Consider the following 19,120-nt stretch of genomic DNA (forward strand, 5'->3'; position numbering starts at 1 on the left):
CTGAATTGGCACATCCTTTCTGCTTTTACTTTCCATCTGTCTTTTCAATCCACCGCTCTTCGGTTGCTTATTATACAAAAAGAGCGTTCCTAGAAAATAAATACAAACATTTCCAATAGTTTACTTTGACCCTACAAATGTCTCCCTCCTCAATGCCTGTCCATGTTCCACTTCCATAGGCCTCCTCCCTTCTTTTTGAACACGTTCATGTTATTGTCCAGTGTGTCCAATTACAGTCAGAATAAATAAATAAATACATATAAATTAATAAATACATAAATATGTCCCCCCCCCTTAAATAAATACAGATGTTTTTAAACATTTATTTTGTCTTGGCTCTGCAAAACCCTAAACGTCAAGTCCTCCAGTATTCATAATTTGAGCTTTGAAAGTCCCACAGTAAAGAAAAAAACAAAAAACAAAGTTCACTTCCATGATTTCAGAGAGAAAATCCTGCCTCCAGATATATTTAAATGGTAATGTTGCCGCTCCTGGTGGGCCACCAGTACCCTTTCGCAAAAGTTTGAGGTTTGCAAAGGGAATGGCCAATGAATCTCTCTCGTTCTCTCATCTTCTTTACTTTTATCAAACTATCACCGCTTCTTTCCAGTTTTCAAACCATCGGAACATAAAAACATGTGAGCAGGAGTGTATTTTTAAGTAAGAAAGTAATTTTGAAATAGTTTTTACTGATTTATTTTCACCAAAATTAAGTTCAAAGACACTGCTGCTGATAATCATTTTTCCCTTTCCACATTGAAACAGAGGAGGTGGCATGTCCTGTTGACACTCAGTCGAACGCTTGACTGAGAAGGGTCAGAGGCGGAGGCGGATAAGAAGTAACAGTAACATTAGGCAGAAGAGCACAGAGGGAGTTTTAAGGGTCTCCGTGCAAACCTAGCTGTGCTAGGACCCCTCCTCCTCTGTGTTCCCCGGGGCGTAGTAGCCCGCCAGCTGCTTGAAACGCGGCCCCCAGTCGCTGAGGTAGGAGAAATCCTGCTCCGAGGCGGTGGACAGCGTGTGGATGGAGCTGAGTGAGAGGGCGGGTGAACTGCTGCCCTCGAAAGCGTACGTTTGGAAAGAGTCGTACGGCGGGACCGACAGGTCCGCGTCGGCCTGATCCACCTTCTTGCGGATGTAGCCTTTGAAAACGGAGAAGTCTGCCGCCGGCCCCGCTGCCCCGCCTCCTCCTTTTGCGCCGCCCGTCGCCCCCGCCCGGCCGGCGGTCTGAACCCACTGGGGCAGCGAGCGTATGTCCGGGCCAGAGTCGGAGCTCTTGGATTCCGGGAAGTCGTAGAGATTCCTCAGGGCGCTCATGTCGTACGCCTGCGTGTCCTGCTCCCCTCCGCCCTCGTCGTTGTACTTGATGACGTTGTCCCTCATGTCCTCCTCGTCTTCGGACATCCGATGGCCCTTCCTGTGCCGTTTGAGACTCAGGATCAGCAAAACCAGGACTTGATAGAAAGAGACAGGTAGAAAGAGAGAGGGGTAGAGAGTGACCGTGAGAGACACATAAAGAAAAAAGATTACCATCTATGGGTATTGCAATATTAAATCATATGGATAGTTGATGTTTAGTGTAATGGGTTTTTGTTCAGTATAACATTGTTAATATTGAGTGCCAAAAACGGCTATTTCAAATCCAAACGTTGAGTACCAAAAGCGGCTATAGACGTTTTTTTGGGGGACAAAATAAAATTATATAATATATATATATATATATATATATATATATATATATTATTATTTTTTTGGCGAAACATGGTATTTTCAACTGGCTGCAATTATGGAACGGATTACCGCGATCAGATTTTTTTCCCAGATTCTACGAGACTCCTGTGTGTGTAATGAGGGATCACTGTGAGGACGGTGATCACGGAAAATATTTTGTGACGATTTTAACGATTTTAAAAAATCGATAAAAACGCTGGCACTGGCTGTACCCTGTTTTAAAAAACCTCTGCCACTCAATATAAATGAGGCCCCAATAGAACTGGGTTGAGGTAAATGCCACAAATCATAGGATGTTGAAAACTGTCATTGCTTTGAAATCCGTGACTCTAAAGAGGTTCTGGGACTGCATAATACATTTGGATTAAGGGCTGTCAGGCAAAAGGTTTGAAGAGGTCGATGGTAAAAGAGGAAGTGCACTTCATCAAAGTAAATATAAAGACATAACCAACCCTGAGATCAAAATGTGAAGTCAGCTCCTTCAATAAGGTTTCTGTCAATTACAGCAGGTTTTACTGGAATGTGCAAATTAGTTTAATACAAGTTTGAAAATTCACTTCATGGAGGCTAAAATCACACAAGTTTCCAGCTCTAATTTGCGTAACTTTGATCCCCCATAAAGACAATTACCTTTCTCAAATAATATTTTAAGTTTTACATTTCAATTGCATGAGAATTGATTTTCCACAATCCTAATTGCTTTGCCCAGAAATATTATGTCAGAGGCTTAACGGATTCCAATCTTTCTTTCAATACTTATGTAAATCCATAGTCCAAGCACCACAGAGTTCAAGCTTACATCACTGCCGAGAAACAGAGGACACCAACTACCTACAATGGGGAGACAGATGGCGAGGAAAATAAAGTCTGGATAAAAAAAGAAAATAATTTAGATGGATCCCTTAATAGTCTAATGAGATGAGAGGAACACAAAGGCTGCATGCATCTAAATAAATCAATGAAGATTTAATCTCAGTTTAGTTATAAGTCTGGATTAAAAAAGAAAAAAGTTTCGATGGATCCCTTAATAGACTAATGAGATGAGGAAAATAAAGGCTGTATGCATCTAGATAAATCAATGAAGATTTAATCTCATTTTAGTTATTTTAATTACTGCCTACATATGTGATTAAACCGCTCTCAATTCGTTCAGACGCTCGCGCCCCCGACTTCATCATTCCTCCTGAGGGATGCTCCGATTCCCTTGGAAACTTCAACTAGATGTACGGCTCATGATAACAACAAATTACCACTTCCCATAATGATAATGAAAACGCACCACCACACATATTTATGAATCATGCATTCTGAGGGAAATTAGAGTGATAATGTACATTAATATAAAAAAAAGGAGGAGAGTGAATTGGGATAGCTGATTAAACAGTATTCACTAGCATAATCTGAACTTCAAACACTGTACAGTATGCTCTCTTCAACAGTTATCCCAGGCTTAAATGTATAGTCAGTATGATTTTCAAGAAAAAAATGTATAGACTCATACAAATATAATCCCTCTCAATCATCACTTATGTTATGACCCATTAGAACAGTGGTTCTCAAAGTGGGGTCCGGGAATCCCCAGGGTCTTTGAAAGGTTCCAGTCCCCAGCAAAATGAGTTTAACTATTTAGCACTATTGTAAAACATTCTACAAATTTCTGCTATTTTCACTACTTGAGATTTTGTTTTGCCTATGACATGTAGAAAATAGGGACGCCAGGTTGAAAGTGGATCATTTCACTAGAATTTCACCAGCTAGATAGAAGGTATCAATCAAATGAGAGAATGTACCGTATAAGAATTATTATTCAGATCATAGGATTCTCTTTCCCCAATCCCCACTTGTTGTACAATTCTGTACTTAATCTATATCTAATAACTAAGATCTTCTCTTATGGCGGTCCCTGGCATCAAATCTTTTCAGATGGTGGTCCGCAGCATAATATCAATTTGGGGGTCCCTGACATGAACATATTTGAGAACCACTGCACTGCAAGTGTGGCAGTGTCTGTATGTGAAACCCTTCCCTCTGCCGTACTTTCTTACCTTACTGTGTTCGGAACATTTCTGGGCATCAACCTTGGGCAGTACAATCCGCATCTGACAAACATTAACATGAACCCTAGCATCCCTATTCTGGGCATGTCATAATAGTTGTGAGCTTGTAGATCTGCTATAGGGTGTAAGAAGGGGACCAAGTGTAGACCCCTGACCCTGACCCTAACTCTAACCCTAACCCAACTAAGTATATTATATAGGGTTTAAGTGGTTAAGTTACACTTGCAACAACGGGCATACAGGTAGAAGGGTGTGCATGTGTGTGTGTGTGTGTGTGTGTGTGTGTGTGTGTGTGTGTGTGTGTGTGTGTGTGTGTGTGTGTGTGTGTGTGTGTGTGTGTGTGTGTGTGTGTGTGTGTGTGTGTGTGTGTGTGTGTGTGTGTGTCTGTGCGATAAGATGTACCAACATCTCTGCTGCCCAGCCTGTGTTGACCATTGTTGTTATCAGGTGCTACTGTCTGATCACACATACTGTAGCACTGTCTAGTTTTATACCAAGAAAGCCATCTCTTTGATCCAAAACGGGCTTTGTCATTTTTGTAGAGCACTGCCCTTTGCAGTTCACTATTATGATTGGTCTTTCAGGCCGCTTACGGTAGAGCCCGAGGAATTGTGTCTCAAACACAGGACCGGTGGGATTATAGATGTTAGTATGATGAAAAGACTGAGGTTAAAGGACATGGCTGTTAAGTTGTAACAACTGTATCATAGTGGAATGCTTTGTTAGGCTAAACTAAAGCAGGATGCAAGGATTATTTTATCATTAACATCACTGCATACAAATGTGAATCATTCACACTAAAGTGTTCTTATATCAACCAAGGCCTTAGGTTACCTACTAATAATGAGAACTATATTGCTTTAATCTTGTGTGATCCGTCATTTTACAAGGGTAGATGTCAATTTATTCTTTGAAAACCGGTGGAAGTCAGGTTGTTTTGAAGCAAGGACTCTCCATGTGTTCCTTAATTTTCACAAAAAATTCTCTTCTCTCTCTTTCTTCACAACAAGGACCTTGAGCAGGTACAGCAAAGGAATGCCGATGAGGGGACACTTAGATAGATCATTAAACGGTGGGTGCAATACATCTTCTGGAACGTACACATGTATAGTCTGTTGCCTAAAACAAATGTGTGCAAACCCACAATACAAGAAAGACCATCTATTATGGTGTCTGTGCTGTCCAAGATGGCACAGAATGTTTGATGCTCTAAGCTCACATGACTACACCCGTGCTCGGTTAAAATGAGATATATGGCCAGATCGTTTAGCACTCAAACTAGATGGATGATACTTGCTTATGTGCGGCGTAAAGGGGACTGCAAATACAGTAAAGCATTGGTTCTCAAACTTTTCCATGTCAAGGAGACCCAAATGATTATGTATGTGGCCACGGACCCATCCAAGATTTGCGCTGTTAAAATGTTTCCAAAATATTCCAAATTGTTCAAGATTTTTTTTAAATACCAGATCTACGAGCTTGTAGATCCGCTATTTTCAAATTGCCGATGTATAGGCTTAAAGTGGTTAAATAGAATTTGATGCTATATTAACTAATGTTGCAGGGGAACAGCCTCAAGGTCCTCCGAGGGTCCCCGGACCGCACTTTGAGAACCACTGCTGTAAAGTATTTAACCCCACATTCCGTTACCTTGGAGTAGGTGACTCAAGATATTTGTTTCACCGTTTCTTTTCAATTATGGGTCCTTCCTTTCCATTCACTGAGCACTAAGAGACTCTGTGACAAGCATATTAATCTATACAAATGACTTGTTGCAGGTCCCAGTAATTGTCTTTATTTGGTGTAAATGACCTGAAAAATAACTTACTGAGGGGAAAAAAAACCTCCTGCTCGGAAGAGCGGCGCTCGAGTGAAGAGAAAAACTCTGAAGATCGTCTGGGGGCCTTTTATGCAATATCTCTGACTGATAATGTACAATCACACTCCACTTACATTGTTTGGTGCGGTCCGCCGGGACACCGGCATCTCCGCTCATTGTGTTTATTCTTCTTCTCCTCCATAAATGGGTAGAGAGTTAATTGCCATGGGGTCCAGGAAACATTCACAGCTCGCGATAGACTCTGGAGCGTGCTGCCATGCGTGCCAAGCATGCGCTCAGACAATTACTCTCAATCCCCACTGATGAGGAGAGTAATGGGAGGTGGGGACCTTGACACTGCAAACTGTTTTGTACATACAGATCAGCTGCTTCTTGTAAAATGCTGGCCAGTAATTTCCATCGCATCACACTGCGGGTGGTGGTAATGTGCTATTGTTTGCAGACCTTTTTCTTTTTTTTACTGGGAATACCGCATGTATTTTTGGTAGGATTGATCGAAGGCAAGATAATTTCATGTCAGGCTGTAGCTTATAGGCCATTAATCAACGTGGCTTGTGTAAAAAAACGGTATCTGTTATGCACACCACAAACGCCAGAGGCCCACTGCTGCCACGGATGCCTATCTAGCTACAGGTACACAAATAGCAATGTCCAAGGCCATGTATAAGTGCATAGATACATGCTCTACCTCTGTAGGAACCATATGTACCTGTATACAGCTATTACCTCCACATACAATGCTCGGCCCCCTTGTGTACAGATGTTTCGATAAGCGTTCCTGACAAGACGGCTAATTTCCCCTTGGGCCACGCTGGCTGAGCGAGCCCAGGAGTTCATCACGGCAGATGGGTGGTAATTGGAACGGATGCGTGCAGATGCTGCAGCGCAGTGGAATGGATTCATCACATCAGGCCCCTTAAATGAACTGATAGAGGGACTGTTTGTTTGTAGGGTAATTAGGCAGACATTTGTTTTCATTTTTCTCATCATCCAACAATTGATGTAATAGGGGTGGTCCAGCCTTGGGAGAAGGAGCGCTCCGCTTGGGCTAGGTAGTTAATGGATGTGTGCCTGTGTGGGTGGGGCTGCTCCCTCACAACAAAGGATGCAGTGCTAAAGATTTGCACTGCAGTTATGCACTTACAGTAAGCCCTATATACTTCGCACAACAAATCACAAAAATAGCCTATAACGTAGATTTGTTTTCCTTTTATAAAAATACAATTTTGAAACGTTATGCCCAAATTATGGACTCCAGGGTTAAAGCAGTTAAGGGTGGAAAGATGCTTTCTTCGAACGTGTGTCCGTATATGTGCATACAAGTGTGTGCAATGTCCGTGCAAGAACAGGCAGGACAAAGCTTATCCAACTGTGTGTGTACTAGTGATGAGCGGGCCGACCCGTAACCCGTGGGACCCGCGGGTCAACCCGCGGCGCGGGTGGGTCGAGTCAGGATTTCAGAGGAAATTATGCGGGCTGCGGGTGAGCGGGTCAGCCGCTCTCACACGCAAAAAAAAATAAAAATCACATGCTCTTGTTTTGTCTTTATTTCTAATAAGAATAAGAATAATAACAATAAAACAGTTTGAATACACTTGGGGTGTATACTTGAAGATTATTTTCCTTCATGATTTTACCGATTTCTTTTTTTTACCGCGGGTTGCGGGGCGGGTTGAGCCATAGATTTATATATGGGTTCGCGGGGCGGGTTGAGGCGGCGGTTTTGGTTCCGTGGCGGGGCGGGGCAGGGCGGGTTAAGAAAAAACCCGACCCGCACATCACTAGTGTGTACAGTTTGTTGTTGTGCTTTCAGAGGGAGCAGCACAGTATTGGCTAATGTGATGATTGCTGTAGCTTTCACATGGCCCACTCCAGTCCAGCTAGCTACTCTATTAATACCACCAAACAACCTAAAGCACTACTGTCCATTTTCGTTCCCCTGAGCCCGGCACTTGCAGCTCGTAGATTCTATACTATCCACACAGTGGACAGGCAGTATCCAGGTGCTTCCACTCAATCTGTGCCTCCAGCCATAAGAGAGTATTTTCTACCAATCAACATGACTCAGTCAAATATTTGGTGACTTATTTTCCACAATCAGTGTAATCTGACTGGGTGCAACAGTTAAACAGACTAATCAATTTATTCCATTATAAAAAAGTCTATTAGGATTTTTTCACGTCGATTCGTTGATATATTGAAAAAAATAGGTTTAACTTATCAAAATAACACGCTTCAAGATTAGTTGATCATTTAAAAAGTAATCGATAGAATAATCGCTAAGAAAATAATTGCTAGTTGCAGCCCTAAATCTGACACCATGACATAAACAAAGGGGTGAGACTCACGAGTGAAACATCAGTGTTAAACATAGCTCTGCTATTCTGAATAATGTATAGTATGGACTTCAATGAGACGGGCGCTCTTCAGAAATACGCACATACCATCGACACAGTATCTAAACCGGCGTCTAAACTCGCCTGGCAAGTTTAGATGCTGGGAAGTTACATTCAACTCCGATTTGTTTGGATACGTTGCAGAGCCCAGAGCACCGAACCACAGCGCATTACCAACACAAAATGTATATAAACTCTGGAGGCCAGTGTCTATAGATATGTACAGTACAGTATGCTGCATTTCTGGCTTTTAGAACCTTGATGAATAAATCATGCTCCTGCTTTCGACGCCACACCGGAATATGTTTTGGCTAATGGGAAACACGGCTTTAACTCGCCTCATTACAGAGGCTGTTTCAAAGCAAGAAAGCAAAACAAAACAAGCAACCGTTATTCAAAGTTGAAGCGAACCCTGTGTCACGCCATCCATCATTCACAGCCCACATAATGTAAAACATATGTAAAGTGTTGCGCGCAAGGGAGACAAAACATCTTGATTCTTTATTTCTGGCACAGAAGAGCGGGATGAAGAGAGTGAGAAGCCGGCTCATAAAACTTTCAGTGATGACAATGCTAACCCTCTCAGGTCTACTCTTCCTCAGAGAGAGAGAGAGACAGAGAGAGAGAGAGAGAGAGAGAGAGAGAGAGAGAGAGAGAGAGAGAGAGAGAGAGAGAGAGAGAGAGAGAGAGAGAGAGAGTACATGCATTGTGCATGTGTAGGTTTGCATGTGTGTGTGTGTGTGTGTGTGTGTGTGTGTGTGTGTGTGTGTGTGTGTGTGTGTGCGCGCGTTCACGCGTTTGTGAGTGTGAAAGCATATGCATGTGTTAGTTTGTGTTTGTGTATCTGTGTGCACGTTGGGGTGTGTGTTTGACAATTTATTTTTGTTTATGTGTGTGTGTGTGTGTGTGTGTGTGTGTGTGTGTGTGTGTGTGTGCGTGTGCGTGTGCGTGTGTGTGTGTGTGTGTGCGTGTGCGTGTGCGTGTGTGTGCGCGCAGCACTCGCGTACAAGTTTGTAACAGAGAAAGTGAGGAAAAGCTTGTCTATTTAAAGCCTTCTGTTCCAGAGGGATACTGTGCTGAGGCAGCTCTTTCGCCTGTTTGCAACCACCCCCCCCCCCCCCCTCTTTCATTCCATCTTCAGCGTTGCACAGAACAAAGTGACTTGACATCACTGATAAAGCCAGGCATTGGGTGTACGTACATGTGCTTCTGCTCAGGCAGAAGAAGCTATCCCCTCGTAAAAAATAGCGCAGACGAAATGTCCGACATGAGTCACCCGTGAAGGAATGATGAAAAATGTATCCCCTTCCATGTCATTTGTTTTGTCCTTGTTTTTCTGCTGCTGTGTGTGTGATTTCAATGCTGAAATATAGATAACTTCAAAAAGTGGCCACTAAAGTATGCTTGGTTGCGTGAATTTCTGAGTGGAGTGAACCTTTCTTTTTCTTAATATTATTATTATTTTTATTACAGTACTTGCTTCATACACAGTACAATTCTGCATTTTAATTTAACTCTGTAAGATGTGACCCTTAAGGGTCCTTTTGGTTAAATGTGTCTGAATTTTACTGTTTATGAAGAACAGAAGGGCGGGAGTGACCTTTGTTGATCCCATGGAGCTTCACCCAGCTGATGTCTTTGGTCACGATGAGCACCCAGGGGTAGCGGTTAGGGGTTAATTGCCTTGCTCAGGGACACTTTGACATGTAGACATCGGCTCGTCAGGAGACAAACCGATGACTTTATGATTACCAGAAGGCCTCTCGACCCACTAAGCTACGGCCAAACCTAGAAATCGTTTATTTCCACTTCAGAGCACCTTTCCAACAGGAAATGTGATGGATGTACTGTTGTTGAGAGTGTGGTCTGTGATGAAGAGGAATCCCCATGGCCCTTCATCATACTTTCATGCTAACACTTACCGATAAGGATGAGCATGCAGACCAGCAGCGCTATGAGGGCTCCGGGGCTGAGAGCAGCACTCATCACATAGGCGGTAGCATTGCAGGATTGGATAGCGCCATCTGTATTGCAAAGAAAAAAGAAGCACTCCATTTGTATTCAAGCAGGCCCTTGAAACTCACTAATGCACCTACCCCCGTGTTTTACCTTGTTTTGACACCAGTCAAAACTATTTTTGTGATTTTGTGATTTTTGTGCTAATGTGATTTTCTTCAAACCATTTGCAATGTCAATTTTACATTTCTTCTATAAATCTAAGAAATTGATAAATAATGGATTTCACTACTGCTACAGCTGTTGTTAAAATTATTGCTGCAGCTGATAATGGGGATGATAAAAGTGAATCTTTGGGGCACACCAGGAGTTGACCAGTTAGTGTGTCTAGCATGTTATCGCAACAGCATTTCGGCTCTGACTTGAGAACTATGCATTTCTATCTTTCTACACTGCCCTGTCTAAATAAAGGTATTATTTATGGAAATGCCCACATAAACATAAATTGATTACCGTATCCCAATCAGGGTACAGTCTTAATCACAGTAAGCAAGCTAGAGTCACAGCTAGAGTTCAGCTCAGTCTTTCAGTTCATTACTTACACCATTATGCCAATTGGCAATGAAATTATCATGAAACTGAAAAAGGTCAAACGTAAAGGTCACAATCAAAGGCAAGGCAAAAATGTAGTACGGGTGGGGAGATCTTCATGGCAATTAGTGGGGTTATCAGTTCAGTAGGCAGGTAGGCTTGAAATCATACTCAAGAACAAGGTCGAAATTACATAATCAGACATACTGACAATTGTAGTGTTAGAGGATGTACTGTATGCACTCAAGTGAGTGCAATGTTTTTAGTTTCAGCGTGTAAACTCCTTAATCGGATTTATTCACACTTTTGTTTGTTGTTTGTTTGTGTGCTGTATGTGTAAAACATCACTGGATACAGAACATCGTATTCAGGAAAACCTCGTATACAGTGCAACCTCGATCACCAATGATCAAATGCTGTAAAGCATTCAGGAATATAATGATAGTTGCAATTATGCACCACAACAAGTAAGCACTTCTACTTTTACTTATTGCTGTAAACCAATGATTTACTGTAATTACTGTGTTATTTGTTCACATGTAAGTAAGACTTGACTTACTTGACTTAAGCCTCTTTGCCCCCTTTGGAGCATAGGGCGTCCACCATGGATCTCCGCCTCACTCGAGAGCAAACTCGATGCAGTAAGGGATGGCCAAAAATAGCCGTGCATTGTGACGTGTTGTGAGCTCATTTTGGTTGCATGACACCAGAGCGCAACTTAGTATAAATCACGGTTAACTCACCTGGGTCGCAGCCACACACGTGAATGGTCAGCGTGCCTGTGGAGCTGAGGGAGGGAGGCCCACTGTCCACCACCAGTATGGGCAGGAAGTAGACGTTCTGCTCATGGCGGTTGAAACCTGAACGCTGGGTGCGGATGCCAGCTGTGTTGTCTGGGATGGTGCAGGTTGTGGTGGAGGTGGAGGTGGGGGCGGAGGAAAGGTGAGAAATATAGATGGGGAGAGAGAGAGAGAAAAAGACAGACACAGCAAGGCTGTTCAAGACAAGATGGAGGTTTTCAAGAACAACCTTACTTCAATTTACAGCCTTTCCCAAATGAAGTCCTATTAATTAGATTTCTGCAGCAAGACAGTGTGTTACTGAACGCTTCTAGCCTGACATCCTCACTCAGACCAATTCGAGCTGGCAGATTCGCCAGATTTCCAGGCTAGCACACTTCAGCAGGTGACCCCATTTTGTGTAACTACAAAGCTTAAACAAATAATAGTTTTGTATAATTGGGCCCCTGATTGGATCAGAGGATGTTGTGTTTGTTGTATGATAATTAAAAATAGCTTTTTGAAGTACTCATCGTCATTGTAGTGAGTTTTTGTTCTGTTCATTGTTCACTGCATGACGACTTGAATAAACAAACAGGAACGGGAAAAAAACAGGGGATGACAAACCCCAGAGATAATCCAACAATGTAAGCAGTTCAAGGACTACTCCATCTGGAGGGAGGGCGCAGGCATTGTCACACGCAGGGTTGAATCATTCCAACAGCAAAGTGAATTGGCTGCGTGGTGTTAACATTCATCAGGCAATCTTTTTCAGTCAAATAAAACCGAGAGAGAAAATGGGGGAGAGTCACTGTTTGAAATTAAACTTCAGCAGTGTGTATATATACGCACCCTCTACAGGAGACATAGACAAATGTAACACAGCATACGGGAGGAGGATTTGACAAATATAGTCAGAGCAGCTTCTGTGGATAGACTCGGATAAGGGATACAAAGCAATCCATCTCCCGGAACATATATCACTGTCATTCTCGTCATCCCAAGCACTTCTCTGGCACGTGTGGCACAATCTTCATATTACCGTTTATGTACGGGAACTTTTGCTGAGTGCAACGCCCATGACACTGTCCTTTTGACTTTTACATAGTGGTCTCCTCAGTCACTCCCATCAGTCTATCTGCCTCAGAGGAGACTCCCTCTGTCTTACGCTTCATTTATGGTGGCGAGGACGTCGCTTGCTGAAAATAGCTGATATGCAAGCTCACAACGCGTTGTGACACTGTCATATGACAAAGCATAAATCAGGCTTTAGAGACAGACTAAGGCAGATTCAGGCATTTTGGTTTGACTATTTCCATCGACTCCACTAAACTTAACATTAATCAACATAAAAAAACTGGTTTCGGACAAAATATGAATCATCAATAATGTGAACGGAACAGATCTCGAGAAGAAGCAGTTCTCAGTTTTTGCATTTAAAAAACAAGGGTGAAATGTGACATTTTCAAGATAATTCTTTCAACATGTTTGTCACATTAAAGTTTCTCTGTAAAAGGTGAGGATTGTGTCCGTGTCTCCCGGCAACAGCAAACAATTACCAACATGGGGATGTCTTTTTGGTCCTCGTATGTCATGGCACGGAGACAGAATGTGATGTGAGGCTGTGATGGGGAGAACACAGAAGTGACAGATTGAGTGTGACAGGTTGACAAATGTAGAGAAGACACTGGAGTGGAAAAAAGGGAGGTGGGAGGATAAAGGTCTGTGCTGCGCTCTGTTTGTCTTTGCGAAGAAATATACATAACCCTGGATCTTTGTTGTACGGAGAGAGAGAGAGAGAGAGAGAGAGAGAGAGAGAAAGAGAGAGAGAGAAAACCCTAAACAGAATTTAACCCTAAACTCAAAATCCCTAACCCTGAATCAAACCCTAAACTTGACCCCAACCTGAACCTAAACCTTTTCATAATCATAACCCACACTCTGAAAAACAAAACAATTTTAGCTGTAAAAAGCACCCATTTCTTCATGGGGATCACAGCAATGTCCCCACAAGGTCTGTATTTCTGCTATCTATCTCACAAAGCTAATACTACATGGCGCACACACACTCGCACGCACGCACGCACGCACGCACGCACGCACGCACGCACACACACATGCGAGTGAGCGATCGTGTGTGCGCCATAGTCATAATGTAGGTGGGGATGGGAGTAAGTGTAGCATGGAGACAGTACATCCAATGATGGTGTGTGGCTGGCTGACTCGCTGTTTGACTGTGTTAGCCCTGAATGAGGGCACTGTCCGTGTGTCTCCAACACGTGACACAAAGCAACACAAAGCAACACGTGAATTCAATTCCAGCTGACCATCTGAGTGTGGTTGTGATCGTGTGTCATTCCAAGAGAGATATCGAGAGAGAGAGAGAGAGAGAGAGAGAGAGAGAGAGAGAGAGAGAGAGAGAGAGAGAGAGAGAGAGAGAGAGAGAGAGAGAGAGAGAGAGAGAGAGAGAGAGAGACATGAGAGACATGACAGACAGACAGACAGACAGAGAGAGAGAGAGAGAGAGAGAGTTGGAGACTTGTGAATTCCCATTTGTGTGCGTGTGTGTAATGTGTGGGTGTGTGTGATGTGTGGGTGTATGTGTGTGCGCATGAGTGCATGCGTACATGTGCCTGTTCGTGTGTGTGTGTCTGTATGTGTTTGTTTGCAAGTGTGCATTTTGTCGATGCACTCTTAAGCTTTCAGCACAATTGTGCAGATACACGTGCGTGCATGTGAGCGGGGAGCCAATGCAGCCTCCACATGGTGACATTTCCTTCGCCAGGGCCACTCCCCTGACATTTTCCCGGTGTCACATCAATCTTGATTTAGCCGTGCGTCACATTCACTTAGGTACACATCTCCAAGCAGGCATCCGCAAACATCTAATCCAACTTGGCTCTAAAGGCACAGTGTTTTCAAAAAAGCACACAGAGGCAGGCAAAGTTTATGTCCAAACCAAAGCGGCAGCAGTGTGGGGAACCTTTAGCCTTACATAATGCAGTTGCATCAAAAACGGGAACATGTTTAATTCATGATGACATTTGAGGCAATTATGAAAGTGGTTGACACTCCATTAAAGTAGCCTATAATAGGGCATTGAGTTTGTAGTAAACATAATACTTAGCCCACACATATTTAATAATTAATGATTATACACTACCATTCATATACAATTCTAGGGGAGAAAATTACAGATAATGCCCATGCTTGAATTAGCAAGTCTTTTTTTTTCTTTCTCCAAAGAGTGTTAGTCCAGAGCTGAAGAGCAGTTGAATATTTAAAATTTCTGTTTTTAACTATGCAGAGTACGCAATTATTGGGAATTTACTGCATCAGGGCCGGGTAAATGGTCAGTTACGTTAAGTATTTGTAATGGCCTTTAAATACTTCCCTGTGATTATGTACACTTTCTGGTACACTTTATATTGTTCTGTACAGCAACCCCATCCCCCATTTCACTATTGACGAGAAAAATGTATTCACAAACGCTATTTGGCTCTAGTTTCCCCTTTGGGTATTCACTTGACCTTTGACTTTAACTCCCTTGTACAGTCGTTCCCTGGGAGCTAAATGATGGTGAGTTAGTGCAACTTCATGTTAACCCATTGCTCTACAGTCAATATGACCTTATGGTGAAATGTCAGTGAAATACAGTGGTGTTCATCATTATGTACCGTAGTACTGTGTACTGTTCAGTCTCTCTTATTTTTACAGCTGCCTGCTCTTGCGGAGGTCTGTTGCTGTTACAAGTTACACCACCACAGCGTTTCATGCCAGTGGCATATCGCTCCCCTACACACCATGCCCAACCTCATTCCACAGCTCTGCCAACCTTTGCCCTCTCACCTTTGACATCCCAGAGAGTAAAGTGTCGATTGCTGGAGGCTTCAGGGGCCAGGGTGAAGAAGAAGCGATGTCCAGACTGGGGTTCATCTCTGTCCACCACGCTGATAGTGTGGATTAACTGAGGAGTGAGAGATGGAACACATAGAGAAGAGAAGAACTGTCAGTAAGACAAAGGTTGCCACTGGAGGCTAGTTGTAGACAGGCTATTTTATTATTATTATTTTTTTTATATTATTATTATTTTTAAGCCATTTCACACAGCTGGACATGGTGGACCCTCTTTTCGCCGGTACCTTATCCATTATCCCTAAACAATTTGTTTTACTATTAAAAAAAAAAAATCAAATAGTTCATATAGCCAATCTACAATCTCACAACGTGTCGATGTAGATCGGCTAGTTGAACTATTTGAAAATGTTAAAAAAAATAGTAACCCTGGATTTAGATAATAAGATACAGTGCAACAGAAATGAATACTTTAAATGGAAAGACTCAACTTGAAAGCTTACAGTATGATTGGTTAATATTTGTAGTAAGAGGTTTTTGTCTGTGGCCTATATACTGTATGGCTCTGACGCTTGTACTCCTAATAACTGTTGTTTGTATTGTTTGTGTACTAAGAATTGACGCTAATTCTATAGCCACACTTGAACAATAAGTTCAGCTTAATTTATGGTCCATTGTACAATGTTGCTTGCTGAAAAACGGATTTGGCTTGAAAATAAAGTTATTTTCGGCAAGCGACACCATTGCACCACAGAGTATAAATTAGCCTTGGCTAAATGTATAAAATACAGTGTTATGTAAACCAATTTTCCCTGGTTGATGTACTGTGTCCTTATTCGCTCTGCAAAAGGATGTTTGTTTTTGCAGCCTCCCTTTGTGAATTTTACCTCTATTATGTCTTTGGCTCTACATACTGCTTCAATATTGAGTTCTGCTTTAACCCTCCAGCAGACATTCACAGGGTAACTACTAGCTGTTGTGTTGTGGGCAGATAAGACTATTCCATTTCCAAATGAATTTTAAATTACTTGAGGCCTAACCAGGAGATTCCAACATTAACTCTCTCTCTAACCTCTCACCTCCTCTCTACAAACTTGCAGCCATTTAAACTCTACAGCCATTTAAACTCTTACTTTATTCGGCATTTGAGCCACGGACCACCATTTGATGAGATTTAGACTCTCAGAAAATGTGTCCACAATTTCATGCTGTATTGATGTTGGTACCAATAGGAGAGATTACGGGCAAACAATCAAAATAACAATTCTTCTACATTCTCTAATTGTGTAGACTTCTTGTAAATTAAGTAATGCAGATGTTTAATTGCTCCCGATGAGCAGGTCAGTCAGTGCCTTGCATGGTTGCCTCCATAGCCTTGTATTAGAGAGTTGCGTCACCTGTCACAGAAAACAGTGCCGTCACGTGGATCATGTAAACTCAAAATAGTGACAAAGGCTCATAGACTCCAGTGCATTCCGTAAACTTCTGGTTCAGGGCTTTGTCACTATTCGCCAATAGAAGGCTCTGTAGAAGTGAACAGAGGTGACGCAACTCCCCTTATATGGCTCTGGTTGCCTCTGCCATCGGTGTGTGAATGGGTGAATGTAATGCATTGCATGGGGCTTTGTTTGGATAACAGCAATAAAAAATTGACAATTTTTTAGAAAGAAATAGAAGAATGAAAGGAAAGGAAAACAAAGCTGAGGGAACCCCAATCTACACTGTGAAAGTCTCGTTTCAAGAGTTAAAGACCCATAGGCGTCCATTTGGACCTATAGTGGTTCCCGGACACCACGTTGAGAAACTTCAAACAGTGGAAAACTAGGTCTAGTTGTTTTTGTTTTGATCCATTTTTTCTAAAGTGTATGTAAAGTACCTCAGCAGAAACGGACACAGAAACAGGTCTATGGTAAGATAGATACATTTCAGCTTTACTGGGATGCAGAATGGGAAGAACCAAGAAACACATTTACTCAAGTACAATTTTGATGTACTTTTACTTTACTTGAGTATTTCAATTTGAACTGTATTTTTTAAATATATAGTACTTTAAACTTCTACTTCATTACATCTCAGAGGCAAATATTGTATTTTCTTCACTCTACAGTTATTTGAAAATTTAGTTCGATTAGATTTAGATTATAATTGCAAAACACACATTAACCACATCAGCCCTTTTTTTTTACTTAGTCTTCAGCTATTCAAAAATAGCAGATCTACAAGCTTACAACGTGTTGTGATAAAAATGTCTTTGGTACAGTAAGTATATTTTGATACCAATACTTTTGTTATTTTACTGAAGTAAAGTTTTGAATACAGGCCTTTTCTTGGAACAGTATTTTTTATAATCGTGGTATTGCTACTTTTACTACGTGCAAAATAAATCGGAGTACTTCTTCCACCACTGGTTCACGCATTTAGCATTTAAACCAATGACAGTGACCTGTGCTTGAAGTCGGACACAAAGGAAAAGATGAGATACTGTAGCAGTAACTGCCAGGCAAACAGATGGCAAGCAGTCCCCAAAGACGCTCTCACCTCAACAGAGGTGACGATGACAATTCATCCAGCCTCTCATCCCACCAGCCCTTAGCAGCATCAAACCACCAGCTGATACGGTAGGTGACGTTTACATCCGAACTGTGCAATCTGTTTCCTTAGTGGAAACAGTAAGGCAAAAGAGGAGGAGAAGATACTGTAGCAAAGGGGTGCCCACACTTTTTTGACTTGAGAACTACTTTTAAAATTACCAGCTCAACAAGATCTACCCACCCAAAAATGGATTATCCCATTGCTGAAAACATTCACCTGAGGGGGCTTTGGAATTAGCCTGGTAAACCCTCCCTCCGGAAATCTCATTTCTATTTGATTCCTGGAGTGAGTCTGGCCTGATCCGCCTTTCTGCAATATTGGCTGTGTATGCCAAACGGCCGGGCCTATCAGCGTCGTCGCTCATTGTTCTGTGATTGACAGCTTACGTTGGCCAATCAGGTGGCGAGTTCGAGTGAGCCCAAAACACGAACGGCAGCCATCTTTTTCTTGTGCGGCCAATTCTCCGCTATTTTTTTACTTCAAAAAGCTCTCTAACTTCTATTTTGAGGCACGGAATTTACTTATAAGATATCGTTTGGATAGAATTTAGTTGTTTAACTTCATATATGTGGTCAATTAATCATGACAAAGCCTATTTAAAAATAAAAATTTAGAGAACCGGTAGGGGCGGGCAGTGACACCATTCTATCCGAATAAGGCAACCCATTTTGGGTATGGCTGTCTCAAAAGTACCGTTGCGTCACATTAAGACTGGTGAACTGCTGATTGGCTGAAGGGGAAAAATTATCATTGGCTGAAGGGGTTGTCAGTCAACGGTATTACTCCCGCCCAACTCCAGCACAGCCAATATTGCAGAAAGGCGGATCAGGCCAGACTCACTCCTGAAATCAAATGGAAATGAGATTTCCGGAGGGAGGGTTTACCAGGCTACTTTGGAATAGCGGCGCTGGCGTTACATATAAGACAAACTCTCTTGGAATGGGAAATAGTGGGGGGAAAAAAAGCCTTCCTCCCATTCTGTATGGAAGTGGTACTGTAGGTTTTCGGTTCTATGCCTCGCACATTTTTATATAACTGTATAATGCAACTGACGCTTGTGCGGCGCAACACTCTTGAAAACAAAGCATCACATTGCCTACTTCTATGAAGGGAGCTGACAGACCCTTCTTGATGTCAATCAAGTCACCTTAATCCAAGTGGCAGATACCAAAAAGAGGAGGAGTTTTGTGATTTTTGTTTAAAAAAATTCTTTAATATTTGAATTATAATTCTTTAGGGGCATGTCATGTGTTCTACCTGCACAGCCTGTGTGATCTACGGGTAGATTGCGATCTACCTTTTGGGCACCCCTGCGTGTAGCAG

At 42.2% G+C, this 19,120-nt stretch overlaps 1 protein-coding gene across 1 annotated transcript in view; it reads right to left on the reverse strand.

Moving 5' to 3' along the window:
- Nucleotides 1-778: 778 nt before the first annotated feature.
- cdh22 (cadherin 22) overlaps nucleotides 779-19,120 on the reverse strand; it is a gene marked incomplete at its 5' end in the record, with an annotated part of 108,878 nt that continues 90,536 nt past the window's right edge. The window contains 4 exons of the mRNA XM_080423510.1: nucleotides 779-1,454; nucleotides 9,947-10,048; nucleotides 11,315-11,464; nucleotides 15,200-15,317. Of these exons, the coding sequence (XP_080279636.1) occupies nucleotides 907-1,454; nucleotides 9,947-10,048; nucleotides 11,315-11,464; nucleotides 15,200-15,317 (918 nt within the window). The 3' untranslated portion in view covers nucleotides 779-906. The remainder of the gene's footprint in view (nucleotides 1,455-9,946; nucleotides 10,049-11,314; nucleotides 11,465-15,199; nucleotides 15,318-19,120) is intronic.

The sequence above is a fragment of the Gymnoscopelus braueri genome (assembly GCF_963280865.1).
Source record: "Gymnoscopelus braueri genome assembly, chromosome: 3".
Taxonomy (NCBI): Eukaryota; Metazoa; Chordata; class Actinopteri; order Myctophiformes; family Myctophidae; genus Gymnoscopelus; species Gymnoscopelus braueri.